Consider the following 27,173-nt stretch of genomic DNA (forward strand, 5'->3'; position numbering starts at 1 on the left):
ACGAAAAGTCGGCAATCGACGGCAAAAAGATTGGTTTGAGATATTTTTCTCGAATCTGGACAAGCAAAATAAGCATATTCCGGTCAGCGTAGAAAGTGATAGTCCTGTTTTCTTTGACCGGCCACTTTTAGTGTAGATTTGGTACTCAAATTGCAGAAAAACACGTAAAATTTCTGCGAAGAAACGAAAAGCAAACAAACCACATAAGTATACAAGAACAGTGTAAGTCCTACCATTACAATTGTGTTTGATATTATCCTAGGTTACTTCAATTACATATAAGAATGATGAGACTGTCGTTTGTATTATTGCTGTAAATCTTGACATTTGCCGATAAAACTTGTAGTTAAAAGTCAGGCGTAAACAGCGAATTCGGCATTCTCTTATACTTTTCCCCGCACTTAAATCACTGCAAGTTGACAAAATTAGCTTTGAAAGCACATAAACACATAGTACCTACCGAAGAGGGCACCGCTTTGTCTTATCATTTCCAATTTTTTGTATTTCGAGCTAGATTCGGGTAGTTTCCATTCAACAACCAAACTTGTAGTTATCTAATTTCTATGCTTCTCTACAAGATTTTCACCAAGCTTGGACAACAAATCAATTTCTATCATGTTAGGTGACCGTCTTTTATTTCCCAAGTCGCAGGAAAACCCCTATAAACGTCTATATTTTACATAAACCCGAGCAGGATTCACAGACCTCATCCGACATTTTGTACAGTTTATGGGACTTTTGTGGGACATTTGGGTTGCACTTCGCTGGCTTCTATTTGCTGCTTTCTGATTGGTTATTCGTGCGCTCGTCGGATCTATGAATTGGGCATTCATTCGGGATGAAATGAACATTCTTTTGCATGTTCATCAATATGACATTCATCAATGTGGTTTGACAACCATTTATCCGATTTAAACCAAACTACAAGGAAAAATAAAATTTCATTAGAGTTACTATTTTTTTTTTCTTTAAACAGTGGGCTCCTAAAATTAAGAGAAATATAGAACTATAAATAATTTTTAACGTGTACGTGCTTGGGCCCGTACGGTACACGAGAGTAGCGCGCTTGGGCCCGTACGGTACACGAGTGTACCGCGCGCTTGGGCCCGTACGGTACACGAGAGCAGCGCGCGCTTGGGCCCGTACGGTACACGAGAGCAGCGCGCGCTTGGGCCCGTACGGTACACGAGAGCAGCGCGCGCTTGGGCCCGTACGGTACACGAGAGCAGCGCGCACTTGGGCCCGTACGGTACACGAGAGCAGCGTGCACTTGGGCCCGTACGGTACACGAGAGTAGCGCGCTTGGGCCCGTACGGTACACGAGAGCAGCGCGCACTTGGGCCCGTACGGCACACGAGAGCAGCGCGCGCTTGGGCCCGTACGGTACACGAGAGCAGCGCGCACTTGGGCCCGTACGGTACACGAGAGCAGCGCGCGCTTGGGCCCGTACGGTACACGAGAGCAGCGCGCACTTGGGCCCGTACGGTACACGAGAGCAGCGCGCACTTGGGCCCGTACAGTACACGAGAACAGCGCGCACTTGGGCCCGTACGTTACACGAGTGTACCGCGCGCTTGGGCCCGTACGGTACACGAGAGCAGCGAGCGCTTGGGCCCGTACGTTACACGGGAGCAGCGCGCGCTTGGGCCCGTACGTTACACGAGTGTACCGCGCGCTTGGGCCCGTACGGTACACGAGAGTAGCGCGCGCTTGGGCCCGTACGGTACACGAGAGCAGCGCGCACTTGGGCCCGTACAATACACGGGAGCAGCGCGCGCTTGGGCCCGTACGGTACACGAGTGTAGCGCGCGCTTGGGCCCGTACGGTACACGAGAGTAGCGTGTGCTGATTCTTTGACCACTCTCACCAGCTCTCTCAAAGACCGTTTGATCGCAACCTTTTGTGACCTAGAAAGAGTGGAACTCTCATCGACCCTCACCTCCGTTTGATTGAGGCTTCACATATGGCTCACCTAGTTAAAATAAGGCTTCTCCCGGGGAATCCATGTGTCGTAACCCACACTGCATCATGGGTTTTAAATAAATAAGCAAATAAGCTTAACTAATCCAGTCCAGTATCCCTTTATATGACTGTAAGCACTCTTCATATGGCTTTCAGATACAATGAATTAGCCATTTATACGTTACCCATGAAGCAATGCGGGTTACGATGAATGGATTCTGGATTGCAACCTTATCTAAGCAAGATGGCTAGTGATAAAACATTACAGTTTTAACTTTTATTTTTTCTAAATGAGTGATATTTTTCTAGATAATGTTTGAATGCTGAGCATGTCTGGGTGTTGTTCTGAACGAAAGAATAAGAGATAAGAGATTTCCTTTCAAAGAGTCCAACTCCCAACGTGCTACAACAAGAAATGTTTCTGCCAAAAGCGATATTAGTTTAACAGATAAAAGGCCGAGATATGTTGACTCAAGTATATCTTACTTACAAAATAAACCCCTTTCATGGAGACTATAGTATTTAAAAGGTTGGTAAATCCTAGTAAATCTGTAAAGAGTTTCCAAAGTTACGCGTGTAAAAACAAAAAAATTTATGAACGATTTATTTCACAGTTGTTATACACATGAGACGCGGTATATTATTACAAGACGCAATTTACAATACATTATAACCACAAGACCTTGTAATATGCAAAGTACGTAATATAAGAAAGTGAAAAACACCACGCGAAAGGGCTATCTTATATTGTTTGCCTGGGACGTTCATATAAATACCCAGGCTAAGAATATGTAGTTATGAAAAGGTGGGAACATTTGAAAATGTATGTTAAATATGAAAAAGTCGCTTTTCTATAAAGCAAACTAATTTTAGTAAATTTGCTTGAAGTGGTATTTTATCAAAATGGAAGTAGCATATTACTTTGTAAGCCTGTAATTTCATCCGAGATCCTCATAAAGGAAATTGTGTCAGTAATTTCGGGAGGAAATGGAGGCTTTTGTTGTCATTCAGATTATACATAAAATACCTTTGATAATCTGGAAGTGGCTCTACAACAATCGTTCTTTTAAAACGAAACTATAACCAGACACATTACGAAAAGGCGAATACTTTTATAGAAATCGGGTAATATTTTAAAAACCCTTGTTACAAATCTAAATTTATGTATTTACATTTTCAAATAACAATGGCTTTCAATAGAAATATTTGTGTAGTGTTTATATCACGGCACGGTTTTAGCGCGAGTCGTACAAACCGCAAAGATTACCTTCGTTTCTTTGACATACTAAAAGCTCTTCGTATATTTGAAGTTTTGCTGTGTCCATTCATAACCCTTTTCGAGTCGTGATTACTGTCACTGTGACTTGTATTCGAATCGACTTCATCGCTAACTTGTGTCGCTGTTGTAATACTGGTAACATGACTAAATAAGCACGGACTTGAAATTTCATTCTTCTTCAGTTTACGTGTTTTCTTCGATTTCTCTTTCAAACCATGGCTTAAATCTAACTCATGAAGATCCGGCATTGATCTATGATGCAGAATCCAGTCTAAATTCGAAGTGACATCCTTGTAAAATAATCCTGCCGAGTCTTCATCGGCGAAGCGTAAACCAGCCATTGTGCCGACTTCGCTCGCAACGGCCATAACATGGAAATTCTTCTGTTGTTCCCTATAGTTGGAATTCGCTGTTATAGACTCTTTCCAGACACAGAACCCACTCTGTCGCTCGACCAAGCAAACATACATCCCTTTAGGATTTCGATCACCGCTATGGCCACTGCTAACGACTATAGCGGGGATACCAGTTCGTACATACTGCCACACGTTTGAAGGATTCGTCGCGCTTGGTGGTTGCCAGATATACAAATTCGCGACCGCGTTACACACAAATACTCTATTCGACAAACACGATAAAGACAGCTTGATCTTGAACACATCTTTCTCAGTTAATTTCTGAGTTAAAACTTCGTCGCTTAATGCTTGCCTCATTGACATCGAGCACCAAATGCGAAGTAACTATTGACTCAACTTATAAATTTACCTCTGTCACATAAACAAACGGGCTCAATTTGGCGTCTTGTTCGACATTATCTACTTAGAATCGCAGATTGTTACATCCACATCCCACGAAGAAGTCCTCTAGAGGCGCCTTGGTGGCGTTTAATCCTCGCTTAGTCCAAGAGAGTGTTGCTCGGTGCGGTAAATCCCTTAGGTATGTTTTCCAAATCACGGTTCGAAGGATCTATCGCCCGACTCGTATGAGCGTTTGTGACAGGTCTACCCGGTGACGTCATAGGGCAGCACGCGCGGTAGCATGGGTGGGGTCTGCTAGGTCGCACGTATGTTTGCCTACAGATAGCGGGGGTAGATGAAAAAATCACGGAAGCTCGGCAAAAACTAACTTTATCCGAGGAATTTGAGGCAGTAAGAATTTGTCCTCTCAGGAGAGTTTTTTAATGATCCAAACGAGCACAAATTACCTTCTCGCGCGGGGAAAGAAGCATCGCTGGTAATGTCTAGTTCCTTTCTATGGTGCTGACAACAAGAATTTTTTTTTTTTGTTTTCACGGGAGTTTTTTTTCACCACAGGGATTTTTTTTTACCACAGGACATACTCTAGTGCTAAAACCACCGTTTGGCTTGCCTTTGTATAGTCTATTACAAGGCCCCTCCAACCAGTATTTCGCTTTCTTCTCATTGTGGCTCAAAGGAAAATAACATCAATGCGTTTATTTGGGTTTGGAAGATAAGGGTTTTTTATGCAAATGAGATTCGCTTGAAGTAGTGCTCGCGGGTACTGCTCTAGCTAAATCTTATTTAAGAGGGGGGTGGAAGGGGTGTTATGGTTTCTTTTTCTACAAAGCTGTTCGTATAGAACGAACGCCTCTTTTCTTGTAGCGGAATGTAGCATATAACAATAATCATTATCGGGTAAAACATGACGACGTATTCATGACTTAAAAGGCATTTTAATTCTATATTTTCTTTAAATGTCAAGATACCTGGATACTTTACTACAAATCAACCATCGACTAAAACTTAACCCCATTCCTCATAATTATGTGGTTTGATGACACTCAAAGCTCCTCGGAAAGATATCATCACCTCAAATAAAAGCTATAATTAAGCCATCAAAAGGCTTTTAGTAAATTTTTAAAAGTGCCATTTTTCTTCTGAATCAACTACATAAATAATTTATGTTTTCCCCTTTTTTTCTAAAATTAGTGTCAAACCGCAAGGAATCCCTGCTAAATAATGTATAAGAATGCGATTGGCTGAGTATAAAAACGTGGTTAGAACGTGTCAAAACCAAAACATCCACTCGTCTGAGCCCGACGGAAGTTAAGGAATGTATTGTTTAGACTAGGGGGACACATTTCGGAAACGTTGCGCCTGATGAATACGTAATTCTGGGGCTGACTATTTTTTTATCTGACGGGGGGAATTATATTCATTTGTGTTCGCTGTAATTTTTTTTTCACAGCCAGTTTGTGTTCTCAGTCTTTTTTTTGTGCTCGGATTTTTTTCTTGATTTGTATTCGTTACCGAACCAAAACCACGTTACTCAGAGTTACTCAGAGGTTACTAAATTACTGTTTGCAACTATGCGGAAATTGGATTGAGAGAGCAATTGTCTATGCTGTGTATCAAATATGAGGGACCTTGGGAACATCCACCTATCTGGGTCGGCCCTATCCATACCGGTAATACATGATATAATTCCCAAGGAAAAATAGTTTTTGAATGACGTCGTCTCCTTTTTCAGTAAAGGTCACATCACGGGATTCCCATCCCTCTTCTGCTATATTTAGGGTAAGGATAAATACACTTACATAATCCACTCGAACGGATGCTTCCAACATATTTATTATGCCTATCTATTCTCAAGGGACTTGTGGAGATGGAACACGGGTTAACTCGAACTCCCCGCTTTACTCGAATAAACCCTTTCTTGAATGGATTTTGGATTATCCGCAAACGCTGAATAAGTTACTTGTTGTTGTTGTTGTTGTTATTTTGCCGCCAAAATCCGGAATGCGCGAGTTTGCTATCCAAAAAATTACGTGATCTGTTAGTGTGGGGCGCGTCGCTCGCCTATTCAGCCTATATAGGACTTTATTTCTCGGTGTAATCATTTACAGAATTTAATAAACTTTTTCAGGTATCGATTTTCTATTTACAACCGTGAGACGACTAGACATTGACAAACCAAAAATAAATTAAACCAACAATATAACTATATAATCCCCCGATGTCAGGCAAGGTGCCGACGGGTATGCATTAAGTAGAAAAGTCCTTTCTTCGCGGTGATTAACCGCAGAAACCATCCGCCACCTTTCAGACACTCTCGTTTCTCCCAGACGAATGACGTTATTAAAGACGCCGCACCTCCTCACTACAGAATACCACAAGGACCTAGTGTCACGCAACACTTGACCAAATCATGTCACGGCATTATGTCATCATGTCACGGCATTATGTCATCATGTCACGGCATTATGTCATACTGGGCCCGCCTTACTAAAGTAAAGGGAACTAATATATATCGCATAACAGTCGATTGGGACTTTACTATTTTAACGCTATGTAGTAAGTATTAATGAGTAAAACGAGTACCATTGTCACAGAGAAAGACGTTTAGGGGACATTAAGTTTGTGATACCTTGCTTTCTCACCGCTCATTCACGAGGTAGGTTGTCATGGCTACTGTTTCATCATCAAAGACGAACTGCGTATGTCATAGATCACATGAATATGTAAGTGAATGCCATGGCTACCATTATGTCATAGACAAACTGCGTTGTTTCATAGCTGCGCAATGTGAGACCTGGCCTGGGTATAGCTGCCGTGACGTCATCACAGTCAAACTGCTCATGTCAAAGATAAGCCACGTGGGTGGACTCGTCACTACTGCTACCATTCAGCTGTGTCTGCGGACTCGACTTAGTCTTTTTCCGAGGCGCTCGCTGCGCGGTCTCGGGGGGCTGGGTCTCTTTCCATGTTTTTATGATTTTTTCTATGGAGTTGGCGGTCCAGGAGTGCCTTCGGCCTTGCTCGAACTGGGGGCCGAGTGTGCTCGTTGGACTTCGGGCTTTGATCGAGGGCTTCCCGACTGTAAACCGAGAAATAAAAGACAGAAAAAAAAAATACAAATCAGAATAAATCAAGGAAAATAATAAATATGTATTCCAAACTCTCCGAACACTCCAACCTTGGGTGTTGTTAACAGCAATTCTTACCCCAAGAAAACATAAAGAAAACATAGGAGATAGCTCTTGAAAAAAAAAACATTTTCAGTTTTCCTGAATTTTACTGCGCCATCGAGCACATCTATTGTTAATAGTGCATAGCAGTCTTCGTTATTGGATAGGATGATCCATTGGCGTGGGACCCTCTAAATGATATCAAAATTGGATGAATTTTTGGGCACCTCTTACATTAAGGAAAAGCAGTTGTAGAATCTAATACCCTAAAGTACAGGACTGTCACGAGTCTCCCCCCCACTATCCCGGTGAAAACTGTATTATCTGAACAGTCAGCGATAAATTGAAACTGGGTGAGTTCTCTGGCATGGTGGGTTTCCTGTGGTGCTGGTGAAACGACAAGTGCAAATGTGCAGTGATTAATGGCAGTGCTAAATGTGGTCCCGAATGGGATACCTGTGGTGAGGGCGTGCCGTGATGGACTGCCTGTGATACGGTGATTTGCTTGTGGTAAAATGATGGGTTGCCTGTGGTGCAGTGTTGGGATGCCTGTGCTGCATATTAAGGCGCTACCTGCCGTAGCCTGGGTTTCAGTGATAGTGGTTGGTGGATTAAGGGTGATTGATTTGAGACCTTTCTGAGCGTCTGAAATGGACATCTCCGCCTTCTCTATTTGTCTACTCAACTGCAGCGTACTCTGCGTGGAAACGAGGCAATAAGTGTTATGACCGCATGAATACAACACCACGTGATAATAGCAAATCCGATGATAAACAGTTCTCTTCTGCGTGGAAACGAGGCAATGAATGTAAAGACGTCATAAACACAACAACACGTGATAATAGCGTTTCACATGATAAACAGCTGCGTTCTACGTGGGAATGAGGAAATGAGTTTTATGACGTCATAAATCGAAATCACGAGGTTAAGCGCATAAGATGATAAACACCTCTGCTCTCGTGGAAAAGAGGCAGGAGGTTTTATGAATGCAATAAGAAGCTTATAGAGGCATACGAGAAATGTTTTCAACGGGTAGGCTGGTTTGTTGTAATAATTCTCCATCGAGGGGATTACTCACTGTTTATGTTTTCTATTAGACCCAGTCCCCTCTCTTCCAACTTCCGCCATTTTAGGCCCCCTTCTTCTTAAATATTAAATTCTTCTATTATTCCCGCTCCTTAAATTATGAAATCCTTCAAAAGTTTCCCCCCTTAAATATTAAATTCTTCTATTATTCCCGCTCCTTAAATTATAGAATCCTTCAAAAGTATTCCCCCTTAAATATTAAATTCTTCTATTATTCCCGCTCCTTAAATTATAAAATCCTTCAAAAGTTTTCCCCCTTAAATATTAAATTCTTCTATTATTCCCGCTCCTTAAATTATAAAATCCTTCAAAAGTTTTCCCCCTTAAATATTAAATTCTTCTATTATTCCCGCTCCTTAAATTATAAAATCCTTCAAAAGTTTTCCCCCTTAAATATTAAATTCTTCTATTATTCCCGCTCCTTAAATTATAGAATCCTTCAAAAGTTTTCCCCCTTAAATATTAAATTCTTCTATTATTCCCGCTCCTTAAATTATAAAATCCTTCAAAAATTTCCCCCCTTAAATTTAAATTCTTCTATTATTCCCGCTCCTTAAATTATAAAATCCTTCAAAAGTTTTCCCCCTGAAATATTAAATTCTTCTATTATTCCCGCTCCTTAAATTATGAAATCCTTCAAAAGTTTTCCCCCTTAAATATTAAATTCTTCTATTATTCCCGCTCCTTAAATAATAAAATCCTTCAAAAATTTTCCCCCTTAAATATTAAATTCTTCTATTATTCCCGCTCCTTAAATTATAAAACCCTTCAGAAGTTTTCCCCCTTAATTAAAAGTTCTCAAATAATTCTTCAATAATCTCCGCTCCTTAAACATCGGATTATCCAAAAAAGCTGTCCTTTAATGTAGACCTCGCTTTCTCTTGTATTTTACAGATGTTTACCAGATTAGGGACTGTAAAACGTCTGCTTTTGGCTAGTGCCGTGCTATTGACAAGTGAACTCTTGAAATGACATTCCATCATGCGACTCTGCTTAGTTACATGCAAATGATCATCCCCAGTCTTCCTCTTGCAGAAGTACTTCTCTCGTCCCAATCCTCTCATGTAAAGTGAATCACCTGTTCTAGTTCTAGTCCTTCTCACAGACAAAGTCATATTTACAACAGGGTTCCCAGATTTCGGTACCTCACCTTAGATGATTCCTCTAGATGACGAGTAAAAGCATCCCGAAGTCGATTCCTTCAGTGTAAACAAAGACGTTAGGTGTGGGATTTGATGGATTCATAGCGCGTACGATATCAACGATATTGTAAAAGTGAAAAAGAACTAGCAAAGTGCGCAGTTACCCACGCCCGAGGTTAGGTTTTAACCCCTCCATGGGGTCTGACAATCACTGATTACTCAAATAACCATACCGAACAAGGCTCAGAAATTTAGATGATCTTATTATTCCTCAGTTTTGTTTGTTGTTATCTTTATGCTACTAGAATTAGAATGTTTAAAATAGGACAATTCACATTTAATCTCATTTTACACCATAAACATAGCAACAAAACACCACAATTTTCAAAATACCATTCCACTTTATTCATATTTATATTTATCTCATTGTATGAATTTATATTTTAATGTTTAAAATACTTACTCGATGCAGTTTAATGACTCAAACTCATCACTATAAACGGAAAATATTTATCGTCAACTTTCATTAGGAGTTACATGGAAAATAGATTAGCTTTTATAATATATTATCATTTGTTATGTTAATCAATAAAAAAAATGTGGGAGTACCGATGGGAGGAGCGTTCATTTTCACGTCGATGTTTTCTGTCATTTTCAATATTCTGACAGCTCTCGTCAATTATTTCCAGCTGCGGAACCACTTTCTGGCTTCCATCATTCAAAAAAACGGAATCACATTTGGTGCTGTTTGATTGGTCAGCACCTTGCGGTGTGGTGGCGTGATTGGAAAAAAATTTCAGTGCTGACCAATGAAAACGCTTTAAAGATTTGAATAACGGAAGCTAGAAGGCGGTTTAGCTGTTGGGAATAGTCGACGAGAGTTCACACAATCTTGAAAATCGCAGTAAAGCGATCCCATTGACGTTTACAAGGGATATACTAAAGAAGTCTGGTTTCATAGGGATATAGAAGGGGTAATAAATTCCAACAATTGAAATGGTAATATAGTTGTGTCACGGACACAGGGCCGTAGTAGGGGGTGAGCCGCTGGGGGCACGTGCCCCTCCAATATTTTCAAAAATTTAAAGGAAATGACCTGTAGGGGCGTGGCTGTGCCCCCCAATATTATCTTAATGCTTCTGTATTGTGCCCCTCCAATATTTCAAAGCCTGCTAAGGCACTGACGCAGGACATAGGGGCAGAGATATACCATAAGAAAAGGTTTTACTTACTTGATGTCTAATTTAACGGAGCCTTTGGTTGGGCCCTGAAAATATGAACAATAACATAAGTCTATCCTGACCAATCGTACCATCGTCGAGCACTCAAAACCACTACCACTAACAACTCCCACCGACAGGGGCAGATCAAGCACTTACAAAAAGAGGGGGCCGAAACAAGCTAAACAAAGGGTGGACGGATTCATTGTTCTTCCGTGGATTAATAGCCAAATATCTGAAAATAAGAGGGGAGGGGGCGTGGCCCACTTGGTCCACCCCTAGATCCTCCCCTGTCCAATATTGTACCCCTAGATCCTCCCCTGTCCAATATTGTACCCCTAGATCCTCCCCTGTCCAATATTGTACCCCTAGATCCTCCCCTGTCCAATATTGTACCCCTAGATCCTCCCCTGTCCAATATTGTACCCCTAGATCCTCCCCTGTCCAATATTGTACCCCTAGATCCTCCCCTGACCAATATTGTACCCCTAGATCCTCTCCTGTTCAATATTGTACCCCTAGATCCTCCCCTATCCAATATTGTACCCCTAGATCCTCCCCTATCCAATATTGTACCCCTAGATCCTCCCCTGTCCAATATTGTACCCCTAGATTCGCCCCTGTCCAATATTGTACCCCTAGATTCGCCCCTGTCCAATATTGTACCCCTAGATCCTCCCCTGTTCAATATTGTACCCCTAGATCCTCCCCTGTCCAATATTGTACCCCTAGATCCTCCCCTGTCCAATATTGTACCCCTAGATTCGCCCCTGTCCAATATTGTACCCCTAGATCCTACCCTGTCCAATATTGTACCCCTAGATCCTACCCTGTCCAATATTGTACCCCTAGATCCTCCCCTGTCCAATATTGTACCCCTAGATCCTACCCTGTCCAATATTGTACCCCAAGATCCTACCCTGTTCAATATTGTACCCCTAGATCCTACCCTGTCCAATATTGTACCCCTAGATCCTCCCCTGTCCAATATTGTACCCCTAGATCCTACCCTGTTCAATATTGTACCCCTAGATCCTCCCCTGACCAATATTGTACCCCTAGATCCTCTCCTGTTCAATATTGTACCCCTAGATCCTCCCCTATCCAATATTGTACCCCTAGATCCTCCCCTATCCAATATTGTACCCCTAGATCCTCCCCTGTCCAATATTGTACCCCTAGATTCGCCCCTGTCCAATATTGTACCCCAAGATCCTACCCTGTTCAATATTGTACCCCTAGATCCTACCCTGTCCAATATTGTACCCCTAGATCCTCCCCTGTCCAATATTGTACCCCTAGATCCTACCCTGTTCAATATTGTACCCCTAGATCCTACCCTGTCCAATATTGTACCCCTAGATCCTCCCCTGTCCAATATTGTACCCCTAGATCCTACCCTGTCCAATATTGTACCCCTAGATCCTACCCTGTCCAATATTGTACCCCTAGATCCTACCCTGTTCAATATTGTACCCCTAGATCCTACCCTGTCCAATATTGTACCCCTAGATCCTACCCTGTCCAATATTGTACCCCTAGATCCTCCCCTGTCCAATATTGTACCCCTAGATCCTCCCCTGTCCAATATTGTACCCCTAGATCCTACCCTGACCAATATTGTACCCCTAGATCCTACCCTGTTCAATATTGTACCCCTAGATCCTCCCCTGTCCAATATTGTACCCCTAGATCCTCCCCTGTCCAATATTGTACCCCTAGATCCTCCCCTGTCCAATATTGTACCCCTAGATCCTCCCCTGTTCAATATTGTACCCCTAGATCCTACCCTGTCCAATATTGTACCCCTAGATCCTCCCCTGTCCAATATTGTACCCCTAGATCCTCCCCTGTCCAATATTGTACCCCTAGATCGTCCCCTGTCTAATATTGTACCCCTAGATCCTCCCCTGTCCAATATTGTACCCCTAGATCCTCCCCTGACCAATATTGTACCCCAAGATCCTCCCCTGACCAATATTGTACCCCTAGATCCTCCCCTGTCTAATATTGTACCCCTAGATCCTACCCTGTCCAATATTGTACCCCTAGATCCTCCCCTGACCAATATTGTACCCCAAGATCCTCCCCTGACCAATATTGTACCCCAAGATCCTCCCCTGTCCAATATTGTACCCCTAGATCCTCCCCTGTCCAATATTGTACCCCTAGATCCTCCCCTGACCAATATTGTACCCCAAGATCCTCCCCTGTCCAATATTGTACCCCTAGATCCTCCCCTGTCCAATATTGTACCCCTAGATCCTCCCCTGTCCAATATTGTACCCCAAGATCCTCCCCTGACCAATATTGTACCCCTAGATCTTTCCCTGTTCAATATTGTACCCCTAGCTCCTCCCCTGTCCAATATTGTACCCCTAGATCCTCCCCTGTCCAATATTGTACCCCTAGATCCTCCCCTGTCCAATATTGTACCCCTAGATCCTCCCCTATCCAATATTGTACCCCTAGATCCTCCCCTATCCAATATTGTACCCCTAGATCCTCCCCTGACCAATATTGTACCCCTAGATCCTCACCTGTCCAATATTGTACCCCTAGATCCTCCCCTGTCCAATATTGTACCCCTAGATCCGCCCCTGTTCAATATTGTACCCCTAGATCCTCCCCTGTCCAATATTGTACCCCTAGATCCTCCCCTGTCCAATATTGTACCCCTAGATCCGCCCCTGTCTAATATTGTACCCCTAGATCCTACCCTGTCCAATATTGTACCCCTAGATCCTCCCCTGACCAATATTGTACCCCAAGATCCTCCCCTGACCAATATTGTACCCCAAGATCCTCCCCTGTCCAATATTGTACCCCTAGATCCTCCCCTGTCCAATATTGTACCCCTAGATCCTCCCCTGACCAATATTGTACCCCAAGATCCTCCCCTGTCCAATATTGTACCCCTAGATCCTCCCCTGTCCAATATTGTACCCCTAGATCCTCCCCTGTCCAATATTGTACCCCAAGATCCTCCCCTGACCAATATTGTACCCCTAGATCTTTCCCTGTCCAATATTGTACCCCTAGATCCTCCCCTGTCCAATATTGTACCCCTAGATCCTCCCCTGTCCAATATTGTACCCCTAGATCCTCCCCTGTCCAATATTGTACCCCTAGATCCTCCCCTATCCAATATTGTACCCCTAGATCCTCCCCTGACCAATATTGTACCCCTAGATCCTCACCTGTCCAATATTGTACCCCTAGATCCTCCCCTGTCCAATATTGTACCCCTAGATCCGCCCCTGTTCAATATTGTACCCCTAGATCCTCCCCTGTCCAATATTGTACCCCTAGATCCTCCCCTGTCCAATATTGTACCCCTAGATCCGCCCCTGTTCAATATTGTACCCCTAGTCCTGCCCTGACCAATATTGTACCCCTAGATCCTCCCCTGTTCAATATTGTACCCCTAGATCCTCCCCTGTCCAATATTGTACCCCTAGATCCTCCCCTGTCCAATATTGTACCCCTAGTCCTGCCCTGACCAATATTGTACCCCTAGATCCTCACCTGTCCAATATTGTACCCCTAGATCCGCCCCTGTCCAATATTGTACCCCTAGATCCTCCCCTGTCCAATATTGTACCCCTAGATCCTCCCCTGTCCAATATTGTACCCCTAGATCCTACCCTGTCCAATATTGTACCCCAAGATCCTACCCTGTTCAATATTGTACCCCTAGATCCTACCCTGTCCAATATTGTACCCCTAGATCCTCCCCTGTCCAATATTGTACCCCTAGATCCTACCCTGTTCAATATTGTACCCCTAGATCCTACCCTGTCCAATATTGTACCCCTAGATCCTCCCCTGTCCAATATTGTACCCCTAGATCCTACCCTGTCCAATATTGTACCCCTAGATCCTACCCTGTCCAATATTGTACCCCTAGATCCTACCCTGTTCAATATTGTACCCCTAGATCCTACCCTGTCCAATATTGTACCCCTAGATCCTACCCTGTCCAATATTGTACCCCTAGATCCTCCCCTGTCCAATATTGTACCCCTAGATCCTCCCCTGTCCAATATTGTACCCCTAGATCCTACCCTGTCCAATATTGTACCCCTAGATCCTACCCTGTCCAATATTGTACCCCAAGATCCTCCCCTGTCCAATATTGTACCCCTAGATCCTCCCCTGTCCAATATTGTACCCCTAGATCCTCCCCTGTCCAATATTGTACCCCTAGATCCTCCCCTGTCCAATATTGTACCCCTAGATCCTCCCCTGTCCAATATTGTACCCCTAGTCCTGCCCTGACCAATATTGTACCACTAGATCCTCCCCTGTTCAATATTGTACCCCTAGATCCTCCCCTGTCCAATATTGTACCCCTAGATCCTCCCCTGTCCAATATTGTACCCCTAGATCCTCCCCTGACCAATATTGTACCCCTAGATCCTCCCCTGTTCAATATTGTACCCCTAGATCCTACCCTGTTCAATATTGTACCCCTAGATCCTCCCCTGTCCAATATTGTACCCCTAGATCCTCCCCTGTCCAATATTGTACCCCTAGATCCTCCCCTGTCCAATATTGTACCCCTAGTCCTGCCCTGACCAATATTGTACCCCTAGATCCTCCCCTGTTCAATATTGTACCCCTAGATTCGCCCCTGTCCAATATTGTACCCCAAGATCCTACCCTGCCCAATATTGTACCCCTAGATCCTACCCTGTCCAATATTGTACCCCTAGATCCTCCCCTGTCCAATATTGTACCCCTAGATCCTCCCCTATCCAATATTGTACCCCTAGATCCTCCCCTGACCAATATTGTACCCCTAGATCCTCCCCTGTCCAATATTGTACCCCTAGATCCTCCCCTATCCAATATTGTACCCCTAGATCCTCCCCTATCCAATATTGTACCCCTAGATCCTCCCCTGACCAATATTGTACCCCTAGATCCTCACCTGTCCAATATTGTACCCCTAGATCCTCCCCTGTCCAATATTGTACCCCTAGATCCGCCCCTGTTCAATATTGTACCCCTAGATCCTCCCCTGTCCAATATTGTACCCCTAGATCCTCCCCTGTCCAATATTGTACCCCTAGATCCGCCCCTGTCTAATATTGTACCCCTAGATCCTACCCTGTCCAATATTGTACCCCTAGATCCTCCCCTGACCAATATTGTACCCCAAGATCCTCCCCTGACCAATATTGTACCCCAAGATCCTCCCCTGTCCAATATTGTACCCCTAGATCCTCCCCTGTCCAATATTGTACCCCTAGATCCTCCCCTGACCAATATTGTACCCCAAGATCCTCCCCTGTCCAATATTGTACCCCTAGATCCTCCCCTGTCCAATATTGTACCCCTAGATCCTCCCCTGTCCAATATTGTACCCCAAGATCCTCCCCTGACCAATATTGTACCCCTAGATCTTTCCCTGTCCAATATTGTACCCCTAGATCCTCCCCTGTCCAATATTGTACCCCTAGATCCTCCCCTGTCCAATATTGTACCCCTAGATCCTCCCCTGTCCAATATTGTACCCCTAGATCCTCCCCTATCCAATATTGTACCCCTAGATCCTCCCCTGACCAATATTGTACCCCTAGATCCTCACCTGTCCAATATTGTACCCCTAGATCCTCCCCTGTCCAATATTGTACCCCTAGATCCGCCCCTGTTCAATATTGTACCCCTAGATCCTCCCCTGTCCAATATTGTACCCCTAGATCCTCCCCTGTCCAATATTGTACCCCTAGATCCGCCCCTGTTCAATATTGTACCCCTAGTCCTGCCCTGACCAATATTGTACCCCTAGATCCTCCCCTGTTCAATATTGTACCCCTAGATCCTCCCCTGTCCAATATTGTACCCCTAGATCCTCCCCTGTCCAATATTGTACCCCTAGTCCTGCCCTGACCAATATTGTACCCCTAGATCCTCACCTGTCCAATATTGTACCCCTAGATCCGCCCCTGTCCAATATTGTACCCCTAGATCCTCCCCTGTCCAATATTGTACCCCTAGATCCTCCCCTGTCCAATATTGTACCCCTAGATCCTACCCTGTCCAATATTGTACCCCAAGATCCTACCCTGTTCAATATTGTACCCCTAGATCCTACCCTGTCCAATATTGTACCCCTAGATCCTCCCCTGTCCAATATTGTACCCCTAGATCCTACCCTGTTCAATATTGTACCCCTAGATCCTACCCTGTCCAATATTGTACCCCTAGATCCTCCCCTGTCCAATATTGTACCCCTAGATCCTACCCTGTCCAATATTGTACCCCTAGATCCTACCCTGTCCAATATTGTACCCCTAGATCCTACCCTGTTCAATATTGTACCCCTAGATCCTACCCTGTCCAATATTGTACCCCTAGATCCTACCCTGTCCAATATTGTACCCCTAGATCCTCCCCTGTCCAATATTGTACCCCTAGATCCTCCCCTGTCCAATATTGTACCCCTAGATCCTACCCTGTCCAATATTGTACCCCTAGATCCTACCCTGTCCAATATTGTACCCCAAGATCCTCCCCTGTCCAATATTGTACCCCTAGATCCTCCCCTGTCCAATATTGTACCCCTAGATCCTCCCCTGTCCAATATTGTACCCCTAGATCCTCCCCTGTCCAATATTGTACCCCTAGATCCTCCCCTGTCCAATATTGTACCCCTAGTCCTGCCCTGACCAATATTGTACCACTAGATCCTCCCCTGTTCAATATTGTACCCCTAGATCCTCCCCTGTCCAATATTGTACCCCTAGATCCTCCCCTGTCCAATATTGTACCCCTAGATCCTCCCCTGACCAATATTGTACCCCTAGATCCTCCCCTGTTCAATATTGTACCCCTAGATCCTACCCTGTTCAATATTGTACCCCTAGATCCTCCCCTGTCCAATATTGTACCCCTAGATCCTCCCCTGTCCAATATTGTACCCCTAGATCCTCCCCTGTCCAATATTGTACCCCTAGTCCTGCCCTGACCAATATTGTACCCCTAGATCCTCCCCTGTTCAATATTGTACCCCTAGATTCGCCCCTGTCCAATATTGTACCCCAAGATCCTACCCTGCCCAATATTGTACCCCTAGATCCTACCCTGTCCAATATTGTACCCCTAGATCCTCCCCTGTCCAATATTGTACCCCCAGATCCTCCCCTGTCCAATATTGTACCCCTAGATCCTCCCCTGTCCAATATTGTACCCCTAGATCCTCCCCTGTTCAATATTGTACCCCTAGATCCTCCCCTATCCAATATTGTACCCCTAGATCCTCCCCTGTCCAATATTGTACCCCTAGATCCTCCCCTGTCCAATATTGTACCCCTAGATCCTCCCCTGTCCAATATTGTACCCCTAGATCCTACCCTGTCCAATATTGTACCCCTAGTCCTGCCCTGACCAATATTGTACCCCTAGATCCTCACCTGTCCAATATTGTACCCCTAGATCCTCCCCTGTCCAATATTGTACCCCTAGATCCTCCCCTGTCCAATATTGTACCCCTAGATCCTCCCCTGTCCAATATTGTACCCCTAGATCCTCCCCTGTCCAATATTGTACCCCTAGATCCTCCCCTGTTCAATATTGTACCCCTAGATCCTCCCCTATCCAATATTGTACCCCTAGATCCTCCCCTGTCCAATATTGTACCCCTAGATCCTCCCCTGTCCAATATTGTACCCCTAGATCCTCCCCTGTCCAATATTGTACCCCTAGATCCTACCCTGTCCAATATTGTACCCCTAGTCCTGCCCTGACCAATATTGTACCCCTAGATCCTCCCCTGTTCAATAATGTACCCTTAGATCCTCCCCTATCCAATATTGTACCCCTAGATCCGCCCCTGTTCAATATTGTACCCCTAGATCCTCCCCTGTCCAATATTTTTTAAAAACCATCGTTGTTTAACGCTTAAATATAGTTTTTCACAAATCAGATGAGAAGAATATATGTGCTGGTACGATATAAGGTGCTGATGGTGGTTATTACGAGATATCCTACCGTTGTATTAGGCGGTGTGCTGGTATGATATAAAGTGTTCTGATGGTTATATTACGTGATATCCTCCTGTTGTATTAGGCGGTGTGCTGGTATGATATAATGTGCCGGTGGTGATTATTACGTGATATCCTACCGTTGTATTAGGCGGTGTGCTGGTACGATATTTCAGCTCTTGCATCTTCTGTTGTTGTTGTCGGACCTGTTCTGTGAGGATCTTCACCTGTCTCTTAAGGAAGACCATCTCCTCGTCATTATCCTGATGCTCCTGAATAAGACAACGATATGTTATTATCATCAGTATCATTACCATCATCATCATAACGCCTTTTCTAACTTACTTATTGTTTCTGTAGCTGTTTTATTGTGTAGTTTTGCTTACTTACTAATTGTTTCTGTAGCAGTTCTATTGTGTAGTTTTGGCTTAATTACTAATTGTTTTTGTAGCATTTTTATTGTGTAGTTTTGGCTTAATTACTAATTGCTTCTGTAGCATTTTTATTGTGTAGTTTTGGCTTACTTACTAATTGTTTCTGTAGCAGTTTTATTGTGTATTTTTCGCTTACTTACTAATTGTTTCTGTAGCAGTTCTATTGTGTAGTTTTCGCTTACTTACTAATTGTTTTTGTAGCATTTTTATTGTGTAGTTTTGGCTTAATTACTAATTGTTTCTGTAGCATTTTTATTGTGTAGTTTTGGCTTACTTACTAATTGTTTCTGTAGCAGTTTTATTGTGTAATTTTTGCTTACTTTCTAATTGTTTCTGTAGCAGTTTTATTGTGTAGTTTTCGCTTACTTACTAATTGTTTCTGTAGCAGTTTTATTGTGAAGTTTTGCTTACTTACTAATTGTTTCTGTAGCAGTTTTATTGTGAAGTTTTGCTTACTTACTAATTGTTTCTGTAGCAGTTTTATTGTGTAGTTTTGGCTTACTTACTAATTGTTTCTGTAGCAGTTCTATTGTGTAGTTTTCGCTTACTTACTAATTGTTTTTGTAGCATTTTTATTGTGTAGTTTTGGCTTAATTACTAATTGTTTCTGTAGCATTTTTATTGTGTAGTTTTGGCTTACTTACTAATTGTTTCTGTAGCAGTTTTATTGTGTAATTTTTGCTTACTTACTAATTGTTTTTGTAGCAGTTTTATTGTGTAATTTTTGCTTACTTACTAATTGTTTCTGTAGCAGTTTTATTGTGTAATTTTTGCTCTCAAGTTCGTGCTCGAGTTCTTCTTTACAACGTGCCATCGCATCGCGATCCTGAAAATTATATTTAAAAAGATCAATATCATTTGGGTTGGGAGGACAATCATTTATCAAATGTAAAAAAAAAAAAACAGAAGAAAACCATATTTTTTTTTAAAAGAAAAAAGGCCACGAAAGTTTTTGGAAACACTCAACCAGGTGCCAGAGTCTCATTATCGTGTCATCTAGAAAAGTTCGACAGATAATGCGACGTTAGCACACCGTTTATTGCGCAAGAAATTGGGTCGTAAATGACTGCTTCGCGCGGACTGATGGAATATTGGATCGTAAATGACTGCTTCGCATGGACTGATGGAATATTGGGTCGTAAATGACCGCTTCGCGCGGACTGATGGAATAAGGGGCCGTAAATGACTGCTTCTAATATTTGCATCTACCTCTGTGATTTCTTGCACTTTGTTTTTCATCTTGTCAAGCTCCTCCCGTAATGTCGTCACCTCGTCCTTGTCCGAATCCAGTGTTATCGGTCTGTCCGGAGTGTCCGATTTTGGATCGCTTTCATCACGTGAATTTTCCCTCCGTCGACTAAAGGACGCTGATCGAATGCGGCGAAGCTTTTCATGCATCTCCCCTGAGTTGTACGTGTTTCTCCGAAGTAGCTAAGGGATAACAATGCAAAAATATTGGCTTGGGAAATGTGAGATAGCAGGGACTTTAAGATGTGACGAAGGCGACGGCTAGGACGGCGTGGCCGAAAAAAAAGGGGCAGCTGAAGGGAGGGCAGGGGGGGGGTAGGGGGGGGCAGCCCCCCTTTTCTGAGAGAAAGTTTCTTTATATATGAACGTTTTTTTTGGGTTTCAAGCGGTACATTGAACAGTTTAAAGCCGCATTGTCACCAGTTTAATTCCGGAGGTCCGACGGAAACCTCAACGGACAAAAAAACAGGCCATCCACTCTAAATTATCAGTCAAATCCACGTCATCTCTAGACCGTAGAGTTTTGAATTTTCACGTCGTGGTTTGGTGAAAATCAGACAATGCATTTTCACGTGCGGCCATGGTTTTCTACTGTCGCCGTCCTCGTATCAGTCTTTAGTACTATATTCCCATCGGGGTCATACGCTAACATTGCCTTTGCAAGACCGTGATTAAGATATGGGAGAGGTGAGTCCTTTGGCGGTAGTGAATGCTGATTTAGATAATGGTGAACAAGATGATTGCAATTGTATTATGATATTTGTGGTTAAAACAACGGTTCTTTTTGTTAATGTTAAAATAAATAGAACAGGAATAAGGGAGTGCTGATGGAATTGGAGGTTACCAATGACTGCTTATGGGTATAATTATTTGTAAGAACAAAGTGATAAGTAATTTAATCGCATATCCATATTTTCATACATTCAGTAGAAATTCGACGAGTAGCAGAGTTGCAATTTGGAAATTGGCATTTGCACTGACAAGATATTTTGAAATAGGTGTATTCTCAATTGGCGACTTGCACTAGTTGATCACATGACTTTTTGAATGGCAAATTCAAGTTAGAATAAACTGAATGCGCAGACGACGAAAAAAAATCTTTAATGAAAATAAGACCTATCTGACAAAGAAACTTTCTGGTATATCTGTAAGCACTGAATAATTTGCCTTTTATTGTTGTTATTTTGTCGCTAAAAGTTTGAGCGCGCGCGAATTTACCACCCAAAACGTCCCGTGATCTGTTAAGGCAAATCGCCGGTTGGGTTTTTTTATGACGATGACGTCAAAATGGCACAATTGCTAACGCAATCATCATACATTATTGTGATGCCATTGACTATAGTAAAATAAAAGAGTAATTTCAATACACTTATCACGACTTTGACAATCTTACCCCATTAGACTGAGATGGTGACGACGACGCAATTGTTGAGCTTGCAGTGCTACAGGCCTGCGTTGACGCAGAGTGCGGCGCCAGGGAGTGGGAGAGGGGCGAAGCTACATCCGCCTGAAAACAAGAGCGAAACAGAACAGAACGGAAATCATCCCGTGTCTTTAGGTATCGATAATGAGAGTGGTAATTGATTGGTGGTGGTGGTGGTGGTTATGGTGGTGGTGGTGGTGGTTATGGTGCTGGTGATGGTGATGGTGAAGGTGATTCTGGAGATGATGGTGATGGTGATGATGATGGTGGTGATGATGGTGGTGATGGTGGTGGTGATGGTGATTCTGGTGATGATGGTGATGGTGATGGTGATTCTGGTGATGATGTTGTTGGTGGTGGTGATGGTGATGGTGATGGTGATGGTGATGGTGATGGTGATGGTAATGGTAATGGTGATGGTGGTGGTGATGGTGATGGTGATGGTGATGGTGATGGTGATGGTGATGGTGATGGTGATGGTGATGGTGATGGTGATGGTGATGGTGATGGTGATGGTGATGGTGATGGTGATGGTGATGGTGATGGTGATGGTGATGGTGATGGTGATGGTGATGGTGATGGTGATGGTGATGGTGATGGTGATGGTGATGGTGATGGTGATGGTGATGGTGATGGTGATGGTGGTGGTGATTCTGGTGGTGATTCTGGTGATGATGGTGATGATGGTAGTGGTGATGGTGATGGTGATGATGGTGGTGATGATGATGGCATAGCTGTCAACCCAACTTGGACAGAAATCTTGTGAAATCGGGTGAAATACAGTAAATATGTGAAAAAAACCCAAGAGAGTCAATGCGGGTGAATACAAATTAGGCTTGTGATGAGGTCCAAAGTCTCCGCCTAATGCGGGTGAGTGGACAGCTATGTTATGGTGACAGCGACAGTAAAATTCCATGACACTTACTTCCTGCAATTCTCGCTTCAGTTTAAGAAGCATTGTCTTCATGGCCCGGACGTCTGTCAAATACTGCACAAACGCTGCCTCGTCCATCTCGAAAACCTCACTGTTTGAGGTCTCGCTGAATCCTGGAGACTGCCTCGGCGGGCGAAACGACACCAAGGTCGTCCTCCTACGAACAAGCCCAGGCCGAGGCCCTCTCCTCGCTCCAGGCTCATCGGAGGCGCCTTTACCAGACTTAGAAAGCTGAAAAGGGGACTTCTTCAAATCCTTGTCGTTCTCATTTTCGCCCTTATTTTGATTGACATCGAGATTACTATCAGGTTTAGATATTATCTGGTTATTGACAAGTCCCTCTTTAGTGGGCTTATCAGTACTTTTGACATCCTGGACACTTTTTCCTGGAATTTCAGTGTTACCTTTACCTTGGATGAGTGAATTTATTCTTTGTTCTACATCGGAAATCTTCTTCTGCAAGCTCGCATACTTCGAGGCATTATCAGTGGCACTTTCTCCCTCACTTTTAAAAGCCTCGTCCACATCAGTTTCTGCCTCAGTGTCTGCATCTTTTAAGTCATCATTCGCACTGATAGATGATATCGACATTGACGAGTTATAACCAGACTCTAATGAAGACTGCTTCACTATGGTAGAACCTAGAGACGTATCTACCTTCAAAGCAACTAAGTACTCCGCAGCTTTTTCGACGTCACTGGTGTTCGTCCCTTTAAAACTTTTCCCAGGCATTGTCATTGCTATCGCATTTTTTCTCTCGTCATCCACGGGCTGAGATTTCGAGGAGCTCACATGCGTTGATCTCAACTTGGTAAAACTTTTCTTCCGCGACACGTAAGATCGATTCTCGCGCATGCGCGCGTAAGGTACCTTCGAGTGCACGTGATTACCAAGATCATCCACGTGACGCGAGGGGTGGTCCCAGCTCCCAGCACGTGGTCGTGGTTCCCAGTCCTCCTCTTCTAGTTCGCAGTGCATGCTAGGAGATATTCGATCAGCAAGCTCTGATAGGTTGAAAGAGAGGGCATTGAGTTGAGGCTGTGAGAGGCTTAGTTGGACAGGATCGCTTGGAAGCTGGTACGAAACCTGGTTTACATTTTCTGATGAGGAGCTCTGAGACCTGAAACGCAATTAAGATCATTAAACGCCGCCGAGTTTATAACCCTTCTCTTGACTGCTCAGGTAACCGATGTTGTATGTATGTTCAGTGACGTCGCGCATGTGATCAGTCAGTCTCCTGTCTCGTGGTATCCCGGATGTGAACCTTGTCGCACCTACCTCACAAGATCTCGTCAAAAAACTCCGTATTGCGCCGATTTGACAGAAGCAGTCCTTAATTAAAGAATGTCGATCAACCATCACTCTTTTGTTATTGATCATAATTGAAAATACAACGGCTTATTCGCAAGGGAACTTCAAAATAACAATCTACGAAGGATGTCTGATATGTTATTGACGATATTTTATCAAAAATATCTTGCTCACTTGCTTGAATTAGCCGATTGAAATGGATGACTCATTTGGATACTCGGCATTGAGCGAGAGCAAAAATTGGCGGCGTGATTGGCTTTTTTAATTGTACGCGTTTTCTTATTTCATGGAAACCCCAAAACCAAAGTTTATGTCAGTATTTTTTTAAATCTTTGCAAATTTAAATTCCTCCTACATCGATAATTTTTTAAGGGTTCTTAAATCGAAAAATCGGAAACAGGGTATTTAAAAGATGTAAATATGGTTGACGCAAAAAGAAAAAGAATAGAAATGGAAAAGTAAGATCAGTGTCTAGAGATGTCGCGAATAACAAACAGTTAATAAAAATGCGGTTTCAGACAACAGATATTATCCCAGACGTTTCCATAATGTAAATGAAACGACTTTTAATATTCCCACCCGCTGAAATACAACTGAAATACTGGTTGTATAATTTACAAACATATATCAAAATCCTTCAAGTTATTTTCCGAGAAAATTCATTCCTGACGATGGGTAAATGTCGACTTTAGTCTGTCCAATATAGAAATACAGAATATCCTTTTAAGAGAGTAATATCACAATGATTGACATACAATTTCTGTTGCAGTTCTATTCTTTGTCTTTTACCTTGTCTCCTCTTCGCTTTCCTCGTCTGGTGCGTTCTTTCTTCGTCTTTGTTTCCCTAAAATTTTAACAGATTCACGAGATGGAGATGAAAAACGAAAGTTCTGGTTTTAAGAGATGCAGGCAAGACTGCGCAGGTATCAATTATGTCATATCTAACGTTATGTTTGGCTTTGGTGTTTTTGTTTGCTAAACGCTGAGCTGCATATTAAACATGCCGAGGATTTCCTGCTCATATCTGCTCACTGAGTTAGTGCACAATTTCCCGCGATTTCGCGCACTGAGCATTTTCGCGTGCTTTGGTTTCCCTGTGAATGATTATGTTACTAGTTTAAAAAGAAATCGCCGATATGTTCTATTGTTTTACGCCACGTGCAAAGGAAAATCTAGAAGTTTACTGTATCAGTACTTTATCAGTTTAACAGCGCAAACCTCCTCATAACAGACACCCCCGGGACCAAGAATGTCCGTTTTTTAAAGGTAATGGACGAGATGTATTTGTCATTTATTCGACTAAACAAGTTGCTATTCTGGACGAAAACAAGGGAGGACAGAAAAGTGTGGGAATACGTTACAAACAAGAAAACAAAAAGATGGATTTACCTCCTTCGGCAGCCCAACCATAGTTGATGAGGATAGAGGATTTCGTGGCAGCACTTGAGCCGCCGGTTGACCTGGCCAGCGGAATCCTCGTTGGCTTATCACTCATTGGGTAGGCATTACATATACCTGCAACAAAAATATTTAATTGTAATATCATTATCGCGAATAACCTTATTTTAATATTTATCTTCATCATCGCCACCGCCACCGCCACCGCCACGTCAACATTACCATCACCATCACCATCACCATCACCATCACCATCACCATCACCATCACCATCACCATCACCATCACCATCACCATCACCATCACCATCACCATCACCATCACCATCACCATCACCATCACCATCACCATCACCATCACCATCACCATCACCATCACCATCACCATCACCATCACCATCACCATCACCATCACCATCACCATCACCGTCACCGTCACCGTCACCGTCACCGTCACCGTCACCGTCACCGTCACCGTCACCAACATCACCACTATCACCACCATCATTGCCATCGCCATTTCACCACCATTTCACCACCATTCAATACTCAAGTACGAGACAAAGCGGTTCTTTTGCTTTTCAACTTATTTTGTTTTATATGACCTTTTTCTCGCAACGCTGACCCGTTACGAACACGTTTGCTACACATTTGACATTTTTAAAAAGAAAACAAGTAACATCGATATTAATGTGTAACCTCCCGAAAAATCCAATATCCTTATAACTTGAATTAATTCTTGGCCTTCATAGGAGGCGCGAGTAATTAGGAGTGTAAAGTAAGGTCGACTTTATGGGAAGGAAACAATTTTATGATATCACTTTGTCACTGGAAGATGTTGGTTTAAATGCTGCATTTGATTGACTGAGACATTCCATATTTTAATAACTTTTACGTCGTCTTTGTGTAACATGAGCAGATGGTCTAACAGTATGAAAATCAATTTTAATGTCTAGACAAAGAAGAAAATAGGTAAGGTTGCTGAAAAAATACTGCGAAAACAAAAAAGGCTTAGGTTTAGAAATATGTAGGAAATATATATAAAAAAAAAGACCCGCACTTTAAAAGCAAATTGAAATAATATACTTTAAACATAGTCATGAAACAGTAAAGAATACTCTCGTAAAAGCAACGCTTTCGCATTAAAATAAAACAATTTTCTGAATTCTCTTTCGTGACGAGCATGAGTTTAATACCAAAACAATGCTGCCTTGGCGATAGCAACAGCGGAAAGATCTCGTTCTAATAAACCTGGCAAATTATAATTTTTATTGTAATCTCGTGGAACATCTCAAGGCGAGAAACTGCCTTTATTGAAAATTTCTTAGTACATTTTGAAGTTTATACTTTAAGTAATGGTAATTATAAACTCAGTAGAGCAGAACCAAGTCTTGTGACTCCGTGAAACCTTTGAACAGGAACCATTCAATAAACTTTCAAATTAAACAAACAACAAAGTCCCAATAACTAAGCTTTCTCAGAGTCAAAGATCGCATTAGATTGTCTTGATGCAAGGAAATCGACCCATACACTTGATCATCACACCGTAAAGTGCGAACGAATATCACACAGAAAAGTCAACAAACTCTAAATCATGGCATGACAAAAATTTACCTCCGGCACGTCAGACGAAGAATTACAGTACAGACGTGAAAAACCGACCCCTAGACGAATCCTTTCTCCTCTCTTTGGGTGAATGTGACCCTGATAAGACCGCGAATATCTTGTATCTCCTAGTTGCGGTCATTAACATCCGAGTACGGACCGCGTTGGAGCTTTGTGACGTAATAAATATATGTAAACTTTGTTTATGGAAAT

General features: G+C 42.9%; 2 protein-coding genes across 9 annotated transcripts; both read right to left on the minus strand.

The window, feature by feature from the left end:
* Window positions 1–2,549: 2,549 nt before the first annotated feature.
* Window positions 2,550–4,249, minus strand: LOC5498972. Its single transcript, XM_001620571.3, has one exon. It carries the CDS (start codon window positions 3,958–3,960, stop codon window positions 3,226–3,228), a length of 735 nt encoding a protein of 244 aa, XP_001620621.1. The 5' UTR covers window positions 3,961–4,249; the 3' UTR covers window positions 2,550–3,225.
* A 669-nt stretch (window positions 4,250–4,918) lies between these two features.
* On the minus strand, window positions 4,919–27,145 carry LOC5498973. Of its 8 annotated transcripts, none has more exons than XM_048722518.1 (13): window positions 26,970–27,145; window positions 25,348–25,473; window positions 24,748–24,802; window positions 22,639–23,767; window positions 21,684–21,797; window positions 20,252–20,473; window positions 19,779–19,868; window positions 18,749–18,880; window positions 10,630–10,664; window positions 9,861–9,890; window positions 9,406–9,454; window positions 7,803–7,866; window positions 4,919–7,078 (listed from the first exon to the last, which is right to left on the minus strand). In XM_048722518.1, the coding sequence occupies exons 2-13, from the start codon at window positions 25,451–25,453 to the stop codon at window positions 6,843–6,845; spliced, it is 2,262 nt and encodes a 753-aa protein (XP_048578475.1). In that variant the 5' UTR covers window positions 25,454–25,473; window positions 26,970–27,145; the 3' UTR covers window positions 4,919–6,842. The 8 variants fall into 8 exon arrangements, with proteins under 8 accessions (XP_048578475.1, XP_048578474.1, XP_048578472.1 ...); XM_048722517.1 differs by having other exon boundaries at window positions 7,743–7,866; XM_048722515.1 differs by having other exon boundaries at window positions 7,626–7,866.
* Between the last annotated feature and the right edge of the window lie 28 nt (window positions 27,146–27,173).

The sequence above is a fragment of the Nematostella vectensis genome, chromosome 15 (genome assembly GCF_932526225.1).
Source record: "Nematostella vectensis chromosome 15, jaNemVect1.1, whole genome shotgun sequence".
NCBI lineage: Eukaryota > Metazoa > Cnidaria > Anthozoa > Actiniaria > Edwardsiidae > Nematostella > Nematostella vectensis.

What these genes read in the sequence shown, in the direction of transcription:
- LOC5498972 (XM_001620571.3), bottom strand. Translation starts at nt 3,960, where the DNA reads ATGTCAATGAGGCAAGCATTAAGCGACGAAGTTTTAACTCAGAAATTA.
- LOC5498973 (XM_048722515.1), bottom strand. Translation starts at nt 25,453, where the DNA reads ATGAGTGATAAGCCAACGAGGATTCCGCTGGCCAGGTCAACCGGCGGC. An exon ending in CACCATCTCAGTCTAATGGG is followed by an intron (nt 20,474 to 21,683) that starts GTAAGATTGTCA and finishes GTTATCCCTTAG; the next exon opens with CTACTTCGGAGAAACACGTA. An exon ending in ACGGCACGCCCTCACCACAG is followed by an intron (nt 7,079 to 7,625) that starts GTATCCCATTCG and finishes CTCGGTTTACAG; the next exon opens with TCGGGAAGCCCTCGATCAAA.